This window comes from Lachnellula hyalina (genome assembly GCF_007821495.1).
Source record: "Lachnellula hyalina strain CBS 185.66 chromosome Unknown contig00002, whole genome shotgun sequence".
Classification (NCBI taxonomy): domain Eukaryota; kingdom Fungi; phylum Ascomycota; class Leotiomycetes; order Helotiales; family Lachnaceae; genus Lachnellula; species Lachnellula hyalina.
Window position 1 is genome coordinate 251,005 of NW_022157116.1, and position 16,976 is coordinate 267,980.

General features: G+C 46.2%; 3 protein-coding genes and 1 non-coding gene across 4 annotated transcripts; 2 read left to right on the top strand and 2 right to left on the bottom strand.

The window, feature by feature from the left end:
* Nucleotides 1-1,123: 1,123 nt before the first annotated feature.
* SPAC4G8.04 (TBC domain-containing protein) lies at nt 1,124-4,507 on the bottom strand (the record flags this gene model as incomplete). The annotated part of the gene is made up of 1 exon (XM_031145232.1): nt 1,124-4,507. One exon carries the CDS (start codon nt 4,505-4,507, stop codon nt 1,124-1,126), a length of 3,384 nt encoding a protein of 1,127 aa, XP_031009773.1.
* A 517-nt stretch (nt 4,508-5,024) lies between these two features.
* On the top strand, nt 5,025-6,074 carry fabG_3 (3-oxoacyl-[acyl-carrier-protein] reductase; the record flags this gene model as incomplete). The annotated part of the gene is made up of 3 exons (XM_031145233.1): nt 5,025-5,181; nt 5,235-5,565; nt 5,618-6,074. 3 exons carry the CDS (start codon nt 5,025-5,027, stop codon nt 6,072-6,074), a joined length of 945 nt encoding a protein of 314 aa, XP_031009772.1.
* Nucleotides 6,075-10,966: 4,892 nt separating this feature from the next.
* Nucleotides 10,967-11,057, bottom strand: LHYA1_G000240. The gene has a single exon. It is a non-coding gene; the product is annotated as a tRNA-Phe (tRNA).
* Nucleotides 11,058-13,891: 2,834 nt separating this feature from the next.
* Nucleotides 13,892-16,093, top strand: HSPA12B (Heat shock 70 kDa protein; the record flags this gene model as incomplete). The annotated part of the gene is made up of 9 exons (XM_031145234.1): nt 13,892-14,063; nt 14,115-14,479; nt 14,540-14,638; nt 14,695-14,809; nt 14,857-15,106; nt 15,161-15,284; nt 15,345-15,460; nt 15,509-15,668; nt 15,728-16,093. The coding sequence occupies 9 exons, from the start codon at nt 13,892-13,894 to the stop codon at nt 16,091-16,093; spliced, it is 1,767 nt and encodes a 588-aa protein (XP_031009771.1).
* Nucleotides 16,094-16,976: the final 883 nt, after the last annotated feature.

A 16,976-nucleotide genomic window follows, 5' to 3' on the forward strand; every position in this document is an offset into this window, starting at 1 on the left:
AATATAGAGAGTTGTAAAGGAAGCAAGCTAAGGGGTTGGCCCGTCCCGCTATATAATATCTTTGCCCAAGCCAAGTTTATGATAAGTGAACCCAAGCCTGAATCAAGCCATCTCTACGACTCGTCCTCCCTTATAGCTTCTATAAGCTACTTCCCTCTAACTCTCTATACAAGCCAAACAACACAGTATGGAGTCTATAACTTACATACCAAATTATGCCGTACAAGTACAACATGCAAACACAGGTAGGTAAATCCCAATTCGATTACTTGAAACAATGAACACAATAAAACATCAATTAACCCTTGATCCAGCATTCGCGATGACCTCCTCTACCTCATCTTAATCCTCCTCCCGGCGTACATAGGCTTCCTCGCCTCCTATTTTCGCCGCAACGACGTCCAAATCAACACCATCATGGCCATCGCATGCTCCTGCATCGGCTTCGGCGTGCTCACGCGCTGCACCGTCTCATTCTTCGATGTCCGGTTTGAAGATATCGTATACTCGGTACGGACAGCTAACCGCCAGCCACTCACTTCTCTGTGCTGTTTTGTTTTGCTCGAGCTAGCTAACGCGTTCTGTTGTATTTGAAGCTGCGATCTTGGTATGTTAATAATCAAAAGAGTAACGCTACTGCGAATACAACGTTGTGTGTCCTCTTGTTAGCACTCCTGGGGTATGTTAGTGTTTGTAGGTATGCGTACGAGCTGGTGGAAAGCTATGCACCTCCTCTGCTTGATACTATGGAACGTAAGTTTATTCATGCTTGCTTTTTCGACTTCGAAGAGGGTGCATCAGCTGAAATAGTATATATAGCCCTACTTAGTCTGCGTTCACTAGAGGTTGACGGAAGCTTCAAGGATAGATTAGAGTGCGTTTAGGGGAGTAGTCATGGGAGTATAGATTAATTAAATTTAATAAAAGATAGAAGTGCACTGGCTTTCAACAACACATCATAACTCCCCATTTCATTTGACCTAACGAGCATCCTACTATGAACAGCAAACAAAAAAACGCTTCGGGGGTATCATAACATATCCCAAACCCGCAAAAATGCATCATCATTCAACGCAAAACCCTTTCCCACCCGATCCAATCCGAAATCCAAACAAAACTCAACTCAACCTAATTCCAACGAGGTTTCATCATCCACTGGAATGGGCGTCCTCACTGTCAATTCGCCGTAATCATCGCCCGCTAATTCCAACTGCGAAGGTGTACTCTCCATATTCGCAGATTTCTTTTGAGATTCGTCACTTGCTGTAGCAAGTCTCTCCGCTTTACGGAGGTTGTTTCGCGCTTCTCGCTGTCTGATTAAGTCCTTCTCTGCGTCTATAGCTTTCGCGCGTCGAATCTCAACTTCATCTCTCTTAACCACCTTTCTCAGACCTTCAGAAGCGTGGATCAAGCCATCGATACTAATAGCGTGATTCGTCATCTGGTGATTGATGTAAGTGTATATGCCAGCTGGGGTCGAGCATTGTAGTAATTGTTGCTCGTTGAGTTTGAGAAGTGCAAGCGCAACTTGAAAGAGGAAGGTGCTGCCATCGTTGGTACAGAAGACGACGTCCCAAACGCGGAATAGGGCTTCGGCGGACAAGCAGTCTGTGAAGACGCTGAGGAACCATTGAAAGGTCAGGGCTTCTAGCTCGATTCCCAGGTCGTCGAGGTGGAATGAAAGCTTGGGGAGGATCTCTGCGACATATTGGCGGAGGACTTGCTGGTCAGCTCGGGAGGCGAGAAGGCTGTGGTCATAGTAGCCGCGCGGGAGGATGTTCTCGATTATGCTGGTGAGAACCCAGAATGCGTCCTCGGCTGTAGGCATGACGAGAAGCAAGCAAGCTGTGATAAGGTTCATGCCCTGACAGTACCCAACCTCTTCGTTTCGTCGAGAATAAGCTAGCAGGACCTCGTTCAACTTGGCAACACCTGGCCCCTTCCTAAAAAAAATGTTGTCTGTCAGAGTGCGATTGATGTCCATCTGGATCTGAGCAATGATTGCGGGATCATCCTCCTTTTCACTATGAGCAACTAATTCGTCATAGTAGCCAGGAATCCGTAGTGCCGTAGCCCCAGAACACTCAGCCCAGATCTTGGCACGCTGAGCTACAGGAATGCCACCGAGAACGAGAGCTTTGAACTCATTCCACTTAGCACGTCCAACTTTGCCTTTGTTGCCCAGACCAGCAACACCAATCAACTCTCCATCCGCCAGAGATACTTCAGGCGTGGCAGCTACAGTCCTCGAACTCTTATCTGCTGTTGCAGCATACGCTGCCGCGGCTGCTTCACCATCGCGTTTACGCTCAGCTCTGACCTTGCGTAGGAAATCGTTCCACCTGACCGTCTTCTCTCGCTGTAGAGAATCATGAACCTCACCCAATTGCTGCAAGAGAAGCTTGACCGGTTCAGTGTCTTCTTTGGTAAGCTCGGCTTTTGGAGGTGAAGAGGGGTCTGGCTTCGATATGGTGGCGTTGTCCGAAGTCACAGGCACAGCAGGCTGTGTTGGAGCAGTGCTTGCTGATGGCACAAAGCCTCGCTCTTCAGTTATAATTCCTGGAGATCTTGGCACCTCGCACCCTTCCATGACTTCGAACGCAGGTACAGCACCTGAAGGCGTATGTGATAATAGCTCCGTAGGAAAAGTAGCAATCTTCAGATAATCCTGCCACCGTTTGACGGGTTTTCCATCTTCTTCAACGGACGTAGGAGTGTCGGGCCTCTCCTCTTCAAACTCGTCATCGTCATCAAGCCCATTCCTTGCACCGCTTAGCATTTCCACCCTACTCCCTCGTTTGCTTTTGCGTATCTTTTCGGCTGCTTCTCTTTGTCTCTTCTTTCGCCGTTGATCATATATGAAACCAAATCTATCTGTAAGGAACTCTTGGTTATAAGGGTTGTTATATATCTGGGTCACTGTTGGCGGCTGTGCTTCCAGAGGAAGAATCTGGTCCATCTCGACGGGACCATAATTATCGGAGCGACCTGATGCATCATTTCCCTGAGGACTCGCTCCCATGGTATCCCACCTTTCCTGTTGCCCTCGCGCGGGTCCGCTTTGACTGCTAGCTGCTATGCTTCGTCGTGGGGTTGGCACTGCCTTGGCGGGTGGTTTGACTGGCGCTGGTCTGGCAGACATAGTCGTTCTCGTACTAACAGTAGATTCGGCTCTCGGAGCTGGTGTTGTTCCCATACTATTCGCTCGGCCACGACCATTGGACCCCTCAGAATCCTTGACGCCTGTCGTGCTCCCTGCAACAAGTTTTAGGGCCAACGTAGCAAGGCCAGATGAAGGCTTTCTTCCCCGACTTAAACTGTCCACATTGATACTTGAGGCTCGGCTTGTACTTTGTGTACCATTCAAAGGTTGAAAAAGATCACTCTGCAAAACAGTACGCCGCCCATTAGCGGCACTGTTTTTCCTAGTCGTAGATTCCAAATCCTGGACAATGTCTTCGTTCACACTGCTGGCCCTGCTACTTTTTTTGCTCGTCCCTCCCCATAAATAATCTTTCCAGCCTTTAGGAATATTTGAGGATCGATCTTCTAAGGCCTTCAACGAATCTTTCGCCCGAAGTGTAGCATCGTTGTCCATAAATGCACGCTCTCCCAGCACCACAGTCTCCGTCATCGCATCGCTCATCATATCCTCAAGACCGCCTTCCTGCGCGTTTAAGTCTTGTCTGTCGTCTGCAGGCTTTCTTTCCGCTTCAATCGCTCGCAATCGTGTCTCCATGTCCAAATTCGATAAACCACACTCCAATATTATCTTTTTGAGTGCCCGCTCCCTGTTCTCGGCCTTGCGCCTGATTGTAGCCATTTGTGCATCTCGCTGGGCAAGATCCTCGGCAATTTGCCTGACCAAGGTAACAGCTCCATTGCGCGCAATTAATCTTTCAATGTGTTCGTTGTTTGCAAGGTGGATAGAACCTGGAACATGTTTGGTACTGAGTGGGGCGTCATCAAACAAAGCAAGGCGCTCGTTCGCGGGCGATGATGTGGTTAGACTCTCGACAATGGACGGAGTAGATTTTGAAGACTTGTTGGCTGTGCCATCGACTGTTGGTAGTAGAAAAGAGGAGTGGTTATCTCTGGGAGACTCTGGCGAAAACGAGGGGAACGACGTTAGGGACTTGTCAGAAATAGACGACGCCGAACTGGACATGTAGGAGGTATATTTTCGAGGTCTGGTCCGTACTGTCTGCGAGCGGGAGCTTCTCGCAGAAGCATTTGAGTGGTGGGAGGCTGATCGTTGTAGTGATGCGGAGCTGGTGAAGCTCTCGTCCATGGCCATATGGTTATCAAAGCAACAGTCATCGGAATCGCCCCAAGGGTCTAAGTCGCACTGTTGGGACAACCTCCTGAGGGTTGTAGAAACTGCAGCGGAATGGCATGAAACAAATGAAGCTTCTGTAAAGGCAGGCTTGCATAGGGAGAAGGGGAAGGAGAGGATGTTGGTGTTGAATGTGGCGTAGTCACATATGGAAGGCTGTTTAGTAGGCATCGTCATTTCTTATTCGCGTACAGTAGGACAGGACAGGGATATAGTAGCAGATCCAGTTATTATTGTACGAAAAAACAAAGGAAGCTGTAAACAAAACTCACACTGGTTCCTCAACGTTTGTTATTTACTTCAATTACTCCACGGGAACGTATTCTCACCAGAGGTGTTGGCGTGATCCATCTGACTATGAGAGGATTCAATCACGCAAATACCGCATGCAGCTCACGTTACCTGAGTATTTATAACTGAGTCCTGTCAAGGCCTGGAGAGGGGCACTGTCCAGCGATACTATTGGCTGTCAAGTGTGCCGCGGCTTGAACCTCTCCTCTCCCGCCAACCCCAGAGCTTCGGGTATTCCTCCCCGCATACAAGTACAAGTAAAGTACAAGCTGGAGTAAACTCGTGCCTGCCTGCGCTTCTTGAGCTGAGTAGACGGACGTCCTCTTTAATCTCTACTACGAGTGTCTTGCAAGTACTGTCCTCTCTTTCCGTTCTATCAATTTTACAGATCAATACAATGACTTCCGTCCCCAAGAGAAGGCTAGCAGCCCTCAGCCAGCAGCTTGTAGCTCCAATTCCTGACCAGGGCACATTCGAGAACATCCCCATCCTCAAGAAGGTTGCCGGCGATTCCAACGGTCCGCGTCTGCAAGGAAAAGTCGTTATTGTAACAGGTATATCTGCCAGCCTATCATTCTAGCATTCCAATGCCTGACCCATTCAATAGGCACAAACTCCCCCCTGGGTATTGGTCGAGCTTCAGCACACCAGTTCGCACAAAATGGTGCAAGAGCTGTGTACATATGCGACTTCAACGACCAACATCTTGAAACCCATAAGCGTGAGCTTGCGTCATTGTATCCCGGCGTCGATGTCCACACTCGGAAGTTCGATGCTGCAGATGACGCTTCTGTGAAAGCTGTCGTGGATGATGCTATCAAAACATACGGCAGACTCGACGTCTTTTTTGCCAATGCGGGTATAGTTGGGAACAACAAGCTGTTCTCGGAAATCACAGCCAACGAGTTTCTATCTACACTAAGGACGAATGTTGTGAGGTGAACCACCCGCCAGAAACCCCAGGTGAAGAGCAAGGCTAATATTGTCCAGCGTGCATCTTGCGGCTAAATATGGCGCTCCAGCGATGCTGATTACCTCTGAAGAAAAGAAATATCCTTCCGGAAGCATAATGGGTACCGCTTCCGTTGCAGGCATAAGATCCAATGCAGGTTCAAGCGATTATTCGGCATCGAAGGCGAGTGTCATCTCGCTGGCCCAGACGCTTTCATATCAACTGGCTGGAACGGGTATCCGAGTCAATGCCATCTGCCCTGGTGTTATTGAGACTGGGATGACCGCCCCGATGTACGATGCAGCGAGGGCGAGGGGAACGGAAAGAAAGATTGGCCAACTCAACCCACTAGGGAGAGGAGCACATGCGGATGAAGTCGCAAGAGTAGCTTTGTTTTTGGCCAGCGAGGAGAGTAGCTATGTCAATGGTCAAGCTTGGGCCGTCGATGGTGGTTTGAGTGCTGGACACCCGTTTGTCCCAGGGAAACTTGGCTAAGCCAAGGGCAAATGATGATAAGATACGGCTTGATTGCATCCTTTTCCCATCTCATGCTCGTGGTTCTTCCATCCGACAAGCTGAAAATCCTCAAGGAGGATTCACTTAAACGCTTTGTCTCAAGATTCTGGCTTTGAATTTAGGATTTAGGAGGCTGGTCGTTTGTTTCAAAAGGCGGGTGATTTATCCTGCGAGTTCTATCGTATGGATCGCACATCTTTTGAGTTCTCTTGCACTAGTCATGAGAGGCCTTTCTCAACTTCCGATCATCTCAAGTTTGGGCAGCAAAGCCTCTAGTTCTTTCACCCGTTTGGTCAACATTACACGACCCATTCAAAGTATGTAACATCGCCCTGCACACCGCCTTTACCCCACCCCATCACGGGATCTTCGAGCGGTTGCCAGGAAAGTACCTTGCTGCAGTCCCAGCTTTTTCTCGGCAGCGAGCAGTAGAGCCTAAGTACGCTCGGCCTCCTGCAGTGATATACCAAATGGTGCGAAAGTGGAAGGCTGGGTTTTGACATGTCTCAGAAACCAGGAGCTTCTTCCTCAGATGTCGAGTTGCCACTTAAATGTCATGTCCTGCTTGCGTGCAGGGTATCTCCTTATATTTCTCAAAACGACGTGCTCAGCGATGGAGGTCGAGGATACGGACCAGGAGGTTACCTTTAATATGTACTGAAATCTCTGGCTTGTGACAGGCTACATGTATTAGCTCTTCGCAAGGTAACACAGTAAGCATTACATTGTGGTTTGACACTACATCGGAAAAGCTGTATAGATTCAGGACCAATCGGCTTCATCTGTTATATCAAAAGACTTCTATGGACACAAATCGATCAAACACCGGTCTTCCCCGCCTTCTAATGCACGCCCCCAGAGAGACAAACACATCCTCAGATGTCTGAGCTAGTCTGCAACTAACTTTTGTACCACATGATATATGGGGCAGGCCATACAGGTAGTATCTAGGAATATCTTTTCATTCCTTGATTTTGCGCTAAATGAGAGACATTTTGCTCAACACCAAACCTTATACCACATTTTTTATGGCTTTGCGACACGTTAATTATCTGCATCTCAATGCATGTGGCACACTTTTTACTAGTAGAGTTCTCACTCGAAGCTCTACACAAAATCAACCAGCCGGTGTTCTCAATGAACCTCAACGGGCGAGAACTGAATGCTGTAATAGCCGAAACCTTGTTGCACTCGAGGTGGACAACGTATGTGGTAGTCACAATTCTTACTTTTGAAGGGTCCTAGCATTTTCATGTATGGCTCAAATTTTACGAGGCCCTCTGAATCGCTCTTGCCAACTAAACAATTTAGGTGAATCTCAGCATCAAATAACCTCCACTTTGCATCCCAAGAATAAACACAAACACAAACATATCTAAGATCACATCGCACTCTTACATCTCTCTTACATCTTCAACTATAACTTTGACAATATCATATTACCAATATCACAATTTATATTCCAATATGGCTTCCAGTATTAGTTCTATCCTTCTCATCTTCGCCTTGATCAGAATCGTTCTCGCAGATTCCCTCACCCTCAGCTGCCACAATGATAATTGCTTTCGAGCCGTTGCCGGTACTCGTCGAAATCCTGGTCAACTCTTCACGGCAAGCAGCGACTGCTCCAGCTTCCTCGAAACAATCACTACCCCACCTGCTGCCACCGTAACCGTCACCACGACTACAACTAGGCCTCCATCAAGCTTCTTGCAACACAAGCGTGAAGCCTTGAAAACAATTCCCGCATACGCCAGTCCATGTCCCGGTGCAGCTGACTACTCAAGCGCTTGCTTTTGTCTTGGCGTCACCTCAGCAATCATCACGGCTCCAGCTCCCGTAAGTGGCCGCTCCCTCTCTCCTCCATATAGCTAACCAAACAAAAGACAATCACCTCGACCGTGACCGTCACCGCCACTGCTACACCTTCACCAACCAACAGCCCCTGCCAAGGACACACCTGTTCCCAAGTCATAGAACCCTGCAACAACAACGAAAGCTGCTACTGCTTCATCGGCACCAACTCGACCAGTATCTGCGGTGTGAATGTTGCATGTGCAGGGTTGCCAGCTTGTGCGCTGGATTCTGATTGCGCGTCTGGTAGTGTGTGTGCGCTGGAAACTTGCTGTCCTAGTGATTTGGGAGGTGTGTGCTTGAACCCGCTGTGTGAAAATCCGGCGATGAGGTTGATGCAGATGGCAAAGATTAGGAGGGCGGATACGGCTGCTTTTACGTTGGAATAAGGGGTTTGGGGTTGGGATGAATGGGGATATGGAATGGAAGGGATATGAGATATGATTTGATCATCACTTGCTTTTAGTTTCATTGGGAGTTTACAGGAAATGTGCTTAAGGTATGGAGGGATATGGGTGCAAAATTAATGGAAACCATTCGAATTTAGCCAAGATCTACCGAAAGTTTAAAATCCAAATCGTCTTGCACGATTACACCATATAGTTTTCTTCGAAACGTGTTGTTCATCAATGCCTACCCCTCACTTCCCGTCTCTTCTTCACCTCGCTATTGATTTATATATAAACATCTTCATGCCTCGTCTCTAATCTCCAGAACACGCAATCAGAATACAAAGATACTCTGATAAAGCACTTTCAACACTCCTCTGTTGTTCCTCAAGGAGGCATGACGACCCCGCCTTGCCGTTTGAAAGAAGCCTTCACAAGTCTTCACTTTCAAAAGTAAGCTATAGCTAGTAATGACAAACTGTTTCAATTTGACTGTGTTTTGTCCTTGACAGCAATTTCCTCTTATGGTTTCGGGTGGGGTGTAGGCGGATTGCTGCGAATATGATTCTAGGTCGTCCATGCCTGTCTTTAGGTATGTCAATGAATGAGCTTAAGGATCATTGGTTAACGCTGTCTGGCGAGGAAACGGTTTTTCTTGTCGTCAGAGGTGTTGGAATTCTTGGTCTCGTTATAGGATGAAAAGACATACATCCATAAGGCTGAGTTATATACCTCGATTCATTATTCAAGTTAAATTCCAACTAAATGGAAGGAGAGTGGGACTTCATGCCTATGGCATCACTATGCTGCTTGCCCAAGCGAATTATGTTGTTTATGTATGAGATTGTGCCTGGATTTCTGAACTGTGGGACTGGAGTGTATATAAGCCACCAGCGGTTTTGTTTATGCATGGAACATTGAAACTTGAACTATCCTCCCCTCCTGGCCTTGCGTCATTGTCGTGAACTTTTTGTAGCGGTAGGGTGAATAGATAGTGCTTGATGTTATGTTTATTGGAGTGGAAAAAATTATTTGATTGACTGGAGGAATTCATAGAATACACTGCCAGAGGGGAGGCTGCTTAGAGATGACAGCAGTTGAGTTTTTGAACGGATATGGAATCGACAGCAGTTTGATACGATGAATGTCTTTCGTGTAGAATAGCGTTAAGTGTAGATATTCATGTGAATCTACAACTTCTTGCTTCCCTATTATAGGAAGGGGGGGTTTTTGAAATTATACATGTACACAATTTTTCCTTTCTCTCGTTGTCTTGAGTTTACCGCTGTTGTATGTGACAACGATCGTGTTTCGAACGTATCTGGACTTGATAGCAACCTGGAAGAAGACGGAATGTGCATCCTGCTGAGCGAATTGCAATGCTACGAGATGAGGATCGTCGTTATTTCCTAGCAATGTAACATACTAAACGGGCACAGAAAACTTCTAGACTCTATCTTATTAGCATCTGTGATTCCAACTATTATTGAACCTTTTCTGATGCTTCGGAGTAGTTTTGATAAAGTGATTTGTGGGCCCTGGTTGCTCGTAGCTGCTTCCTGGTGAGAGGTGAGTGGTTCTATATCCCCCGAAATACATCCTCTCTAGGTCATGCAATGGGAATTCAAAAGTAATAGCAGTTTGATATTGAAGAGATTAGAATTCCAGGACTCGCAAGAGTCAACTATCCACGGAAAAGAGATGCCTCTGAGGACTAAAGTGCGCATAATCTCAAAGGAGCGGAGCATGACAAAGTGTCATTTCCACTCGAAATTCCCCCCAACTTGATTTGGCGGAAGCGAAAGTTTTGGACGACACGGATGGAGGGTTTACCTAAATGACCGTTTTCCTTGACAGCAAACATGCAATCGAACGTGTATTAACGGTGTTGGAAGAAATTTAGTCTTGAGATAATTCACTGCGGCATTCTTGCCCTGCCTTTGGACACAGTTTGTCATATAATTCGGTCCTCTATCGTGAATAGGGAGACCTGTGCACGTGGGCGAGGAAGGTGAAGTGCTCCTTTGAATTCTGAGTTGGAGTTCTTGCTTAGAATGAGGTCGATTATTAAATAGTGAGCTATCATAAGGCCTACCAACCTGTGGCCTTTACTTGCTTTTCTCTGGGTGAAGTTCTCGACTGTTGGATTCACTTAATTGGATGTTTTGCTCCGTCTTCACGCACGAAGCGTTGTATTGATTTAAGTATTTGAAAACAAGCCCCTCTGAATACTATCGCTTATAGCTTCAGGCATCTGTCGATGAAACCCTCAAATGGGAATTGGGAATCGTGGGGCCGCAAAAGAAATGGTGGAAAATTGATATTTGGTCGAGGTACATACAGTCTTACTTCGCGCTGGATTCATATTTTTTTTAGTTAAAATATAACTTTTCTAGGTAGGAACTTACGGCTGTTTGGTGAGTTGTAATATGAATGAAAGTGCTCACTTGGAGCAAAAATAGCAGGTGGGGGAGGCTCGAAAGAATTTTGGGCCACACACAAAGAACTGCCAAAAAACCAGCAAAAAGAAGAAAAAAAGATTGTTCTAGTTGAAGTGATCCTCAACTCGCAGAAGTTTGCGGCTTCTAAAGATGATATTAATATTTGAATTAACAGAATCTTTATTGATGCAACATACCTGTGGATCGAACACAGTGCCTCCAGATTAATGACAGAAGTTGACTTCAGTCTGGCGCTCTCCCAAGTGAGCTAAAGCCGCTTGTGAGTTTGTTGGGAAAATTCTGCTTATTCTAAAACATACGGATTCTAGTGTCCCCACCATTATTCCATTTACTCCGGAGTGTGTGGGCCCCACTCGCCTGCGTTAACCCCGAATATGCTATTTTGTGATTGGGCGAATAAGCAAAACATAGATTGTTATTGTTGAACACTGACAAAAATATATCCTCTAAAATATTTCTATATTGTGAAAGTAAAAATCTAAAGGTAGAGAGGTAATAGGTGACTTCCTGCCTAATGAGCTAAGTTGTCCAGATCGCGTTGTACTCCTATCCTAAGGTCACGTGTAATGATTCCACGTGGCCTGTACCAAAATGTACCTTCACTTATGCTTACTACATCATATTCGACAGTGCTAATATGCATGAAGAAGGAGTAGTCCTCCAGGAGTTTAAAGATTCGTTTGGCATAATGTGAATTTATCCATGCCCAGGCCTCGTGTGCGCTAGGCGCAGGCCGGCAAACAATCCTCTCAACCTTGAATGATAACATGCGCCTTCTCCAAGACAATTTTCTGTCTAGGGCTGTGCTCTGGATACTTGACAAGAGCATCCGATAGTGCAACAATAACAGTATGCTCCTTTGCCCCGTTTTTCAAATCTTCATCATCCTGTGGCTCCGCCTCGCTCGGATCGATTGCTTCATTCAACTTGGGACATTCGCATTGATATGTGTCCCTAGAACTTCGCAACAGCAGAACAAAATCGTATGCAGAATTGCACAGGCTTAGTATATGCTCACGGCACTGATCTTGATTATTTTCGCCTTCTTCGGTTGTTCGAGCAACCGACAGCAGTGCTGGGGCCATGAAGCGGTATATTGTACCGGTCGCTCGCTTTGGTGCCCGATTTTCGGAATCGAGGAGTTTCGCACATTTCAATGTCTGGGTTCTCCATTCAGCTATAGCCTCTTCATTACCTACAGTACACAACTCTGTTAGGGACTAATATGCCATTAGGATTGGAGTATCGATTGGAGTATCGTACCGGTCCCTAATGACTTCAGGGAAACCTCAAACGATTCTAGCCCGCGCTCAGCATTTCCCCCTTTGCCATCGTCATCAAGGCCTGTATAGTCAGCTTATAAGTCGTCTTTACCCTAGGGCCCACCAGACCAAATATGACCGAAGGGAATGCTCTGTCGGTTTGATGAAATTACTCACCGAAAAGTGGACGGCATAAAATCTCGGTAGCCAGCATATTAAACATCTTTGCCCGCATTCTCCTTTTTAACTGGTCCTCTGATAATCCGTCTCTCCAGAAACGGAAGAATCGATCTTGCTCGGTGGTCCAAGGTTTATAACCAAGACTTGGCTTCTTTAGACGCTGATCAAACCGATAGAACTTGAGCACGAGTCGTTGAATTTGTTCCCTCAAACTAGTAAATTTGTGGATGATAGTAAATTCATCAACGGTTTGCGCATCGCTGCTACTATTGCTGAGTATAATCTCGCGGAATTTCGCGTTCTGTTCCTGAAGTCGTTTGGTTTCTTGCGTGGAACTCGAAAGTTGCGATTCCAGTTCACGCGTATTTTTCGCAGCACCTTCGAGAGTGCGATTTCTCGACGCCAAAGTCTCGCACCGCATCCACGTGTCTTCAATCTCCTTTTTGAGCTGCTCGTTTTCTGCTTGGAGCTTGTTGTATGCTTCTTTTGCTCTGTACACCTCGCTTCCATCTCCGACTATAAGCGATTTGATATACGTTGCCATCTATGACTTTCAGTATCAAATAGAAAGAGCAGCCGGATGGTTGATACTCTTGACTTACCGTAGTAGTCCCTTGTGCATTGCTGGATACTGAAAATTGTGTTTCGAGTTCGTTGTGAATATCGCCCTTTACTTGGAGGATTCCATCTTTGATCGATCGATCGAGACCGTTGAAGCCTTCTTGAACTGTTCGCTTGAGGTCGTAATATCTGTGCCCGTCTTCGGAATTTGCTGCCACGTCAGTCATTTTGATGTCGTCCTGGGCCATGTTGTAGATCTATTTCCGTTGCCAAAAAATATCAGGTCGGCTTCGAAGCTTCGAGTTTATGAATTTCAGTTAATCGAAAATGAAAGTAGATTTAGAACAAGGGGCGAGATAAATGTGGGATGGGAGGCTTGGCTAAGCATTGGGCTTTCCTTCATTCTCACTTGACTTGCTTGATTTATTTCTGCGGCAGATGAAGCCTTAAGCTGGGTCTATGCTGGCAGAGGGATCACTGTCCCGAAGTCCAAGGATCTAGGGCCGGTGGAAGGCCTCGTATTCGAAAATGGGACGTAATTGTTTTGGCCCCATTCATTTTGTTGCATAGTCTGTTGAAATCAACACCCAACCAAAGGCATTCATGTGCTGGGATAAGTTGCGATAACACCCGTTACTTGCCTTTGTTGATGATTTTGCAGTCGCAGCACTTATTCTACGACACGTGGCTTGAGGCCCTAGCCCAATTGTTTCTCGGTGTGCCTTCACACCGAACCCAAATATGGAGCAGGCGTAACTGTTTGATGGCTATTTGTTTTGCTACGTACTCTTTAGTGAACTTTGTGGTTACACAAGACGGCTCCTTGTAAGCTACGCTCAACTACCGCATGCTTGAGTAGGTGGTATTATTAGTTTATGCAGACTGAGTCTGAGTTTATATGTACTTTTAAGGGGTCTAGAATGCCAAGGTCGGACAGCGTCTATAAGGAAGGTTCTCTAGTTCCTGGAACATCCGAGCATTTGAGAAGATCGATCCAGATACCTACTTTCATTTCCCCCAGAATTCTACAGGTCAAACACCATTCACTGTTTACATCAGTCCACTAGAAGAGCATCGTGAACTTCACAATGGATTCTACAGGAAAGAAGGAGCCTCAAGTGGTCGTCAATAGGCCCAAGGTTTACGAGTCCGAGGACAAACTAGTCATCGGATTGGATTTTGGAACAACCTTTAGTGGTATTGCTTATGCATTTTCAAATGAGAGAAAGCCAGATCTAGTATCCATCATGGACTGGCCAGGTGAGTCAGAGCGGGATCTTGTCAAAACTTAAAGCTAATTATGAATCACAGGCCTCGAAGGAAACAAACAACCGAAAGTACCGACTGTCATATGCTATGATGAAGCAGACAAAACCAAGTTTACCTGGGGAGGAATGAAGCACCCAAGGGAAGTAGTTCCAGGTATCAAGCTATTGCTAGATCCAGATCAGCCAGGACCACTGTACCTCCCAGAATCGTCGGCGAAAAGCGACCTCAAAAGTTTAGGCAAACCTGCGGTGGACGTTGCTGCTGATTTTATCGGTGCAATGTATAAACATGCCATTTCCCGCATTGAGTCCAAGGTACCATCGGATTACCTCGAGATGTGTCAGAAGCAATTTGTACTCTCAGTCCCAGCCGTATGGTCTGATAAAGCAAAGAACAAGACGCTACAGGTATGCCACGTCCCTGGGCTCCAATTTCAACATTCTCTGACAGTCATCAATTTTACCTAGGCGGCAAAGCGAGCAGGCATTCATCCCATTTCTCTCATCAAGGAGCCCGAAGCCGCGGCAATGTACACGCTGCACGGATTGAAGGACAAGATGCTAGCTGTGAGTTAATCATCATCTGAAATTTCTGACAATCGGATCCTAATATTTAGCCAAAGGTAGGAGACGCGTTTGTCATTTGTGATGCTGGTGGCGGTACCGTCGATTTAATATCATACGAAATCACAGCTCTCAGCCCCAAACTTGAGTTAAAAAAATTAGTACCAGGAAAAGGTAATCTCCGATACTCTATCGCAGCTTCATATGCTGACTATTTCAAGGGGGTATGGTAGGATCGTTAGGACTCAACAAACGGTTCGAGCAATCCGTTAAAGAACTCGTAGGGGAAGATCAATATTATCATCTGCAGAAAACAACGGGTTTTGCTCAGGCAACACCACAATTTGACCGATCAATCAAGACAGCATTTAGAGGATCTGCTGAGGAGGATTATTTTGTCAATTTCCCTATGGCAAAATTAAAGAATGATCCCGTAAACAACCTAGAAGCAAACTTTTGGAATATCAAAGGGTATGTCAAATTTCGAGCGCAGGAGATATACGTAAAGCTGATTAGCTTCTCTAGAGATGATGCAAAGAAGATTTTTGACCCTTTGATAAACGACATCGAGAGGTTAGTAGAAGAACAGGTCAACCTAGTGACTGTCAAACGCATGTCAGAAGGCCACCCGAAAGCAACTGAAGTCAAGGTACTTTACTCTATTTTCCCTGGGGGAAATAATCTACGATCACAGTGTTAACAAGATCAGGCAATATTCCTAGTCGGGGGATTCGGCTCAAGCGAATACTTGAAAGCTCGTCTCCAAGGATTGCACAAAAACATCCAAATTATTCAACCTCACGATGCTTGGTCTGCCATTGTTAAGTAAGTAGCCACTGTTGTTTCAGCAACTTCGTTAATCATACCTCGAAGGGGTGCAGTTCTAAGTCAGCTTCCACAAGAAGCAAGTGTGGTTTCCACTCAATCTTTACGGCACTACGGTGTCTCTGCCATGTGCGAATTCGACCCAAAGAATGACGAAGACCATTTAAGGGTGTTTTCAGCACCTGAAGGCATAGACAGAGTTGAACGCGTAAGCACTTGATCAAGTATCCTCCTACTCAATATCGCGTGGTTAATAATATCCAACAGATGACTTGGTACATCCACAAAGGCGAAGATCTGCAACGCGAGCAGACAATCCACTTTCCTTTCTTCCATTCCCTCGCCGTCAACTATACCCCCGATGATCTTATCTTCTCAGACGAGCTTATCCAGTCCGAAAGCAAGGATCCTCCGTTATACCCAGCCAAGGGAAGCACGAGCACCAACTGCGTCCTCGAAGCATACTTGAAGACTGTGGACCCTAGTAAGTTCAAGAAGAAGACGGGCGCGGATGGGAAGGAGTATCACGATGTGTTTTACGAACTCGCTGTTACCATGAAACCAGCTACGATGAGATTTGCTTTGACTTTCAAGGGGGAGGAGATGGGAAGTCTGGAGGCTAATTACGACTGAGTGAGATATGGATAAGACGGGATATTGGATCGAATGGGCTGCTAGCAATGAGTTTCCTAGAAGGACATGACAGGGTTGGCGAATACAATGATTCTTCATTTTTGAAATCCTAACTTCCATTGAAGCCTTTATCTTGTCTGCGTCGCCAGCATATCTAACATCCAGGTCATTCGAGCAAAGGAACGTAGATGAACCTTGAGGGGCCTCCTCTGGTTGTATTCACATTCAGACTGGGAGAATTGTTCAAGTTGGGGACGTATACTGTAGTAGTGACAAAAACTCCGAACCCTGGCTGGGTGAAAGACGTCTCGTCTTTCCGGGCGCCTCGCTAAAAGTTGACGATTATAATAGGGGTAGGGGAATATTGTCAGGCGTCGGGAAGGGCTGCTTGATTGAGCTTAGGTGCTGGGCTGGGTACTATCGTCACGAGACTTGGAAAGAAAGAGGTGTAAGCGAACTACGGAGGATGCGATGCTTGGTGAATGCAGGTGTGGAAAGAATGGAAGGTACGCGAGCGAGCCAGGTATAAAAGCGACCAGAGCATCGCTCCTTCCTTCTCCTCACCAACAACTCGAATACAATACAAAAATGCCTCATGCGCTGTGCTGTGTGCTGTCGTTGCTTGACTATGCTCCTCGGTGAATATCTCAAACCTCTCGCTATATATGATTCACATTAACGTACGGTATAAGGTGGAATTCAATTCAATGATCTTGGTTCTTTCATCGCGTGCTTTGAACGAATGTAATTCGAAATGTTATTTTTTCAAGTCAATACCTATAGGTATAGCGCGGATGTGTACTATGGTTTTGCTTTTATGCCTTAGGTATGCACGGTGACTGAAGTGGAAACTTTCAAGTGAAGCCGTGGTATGTTTTATAAT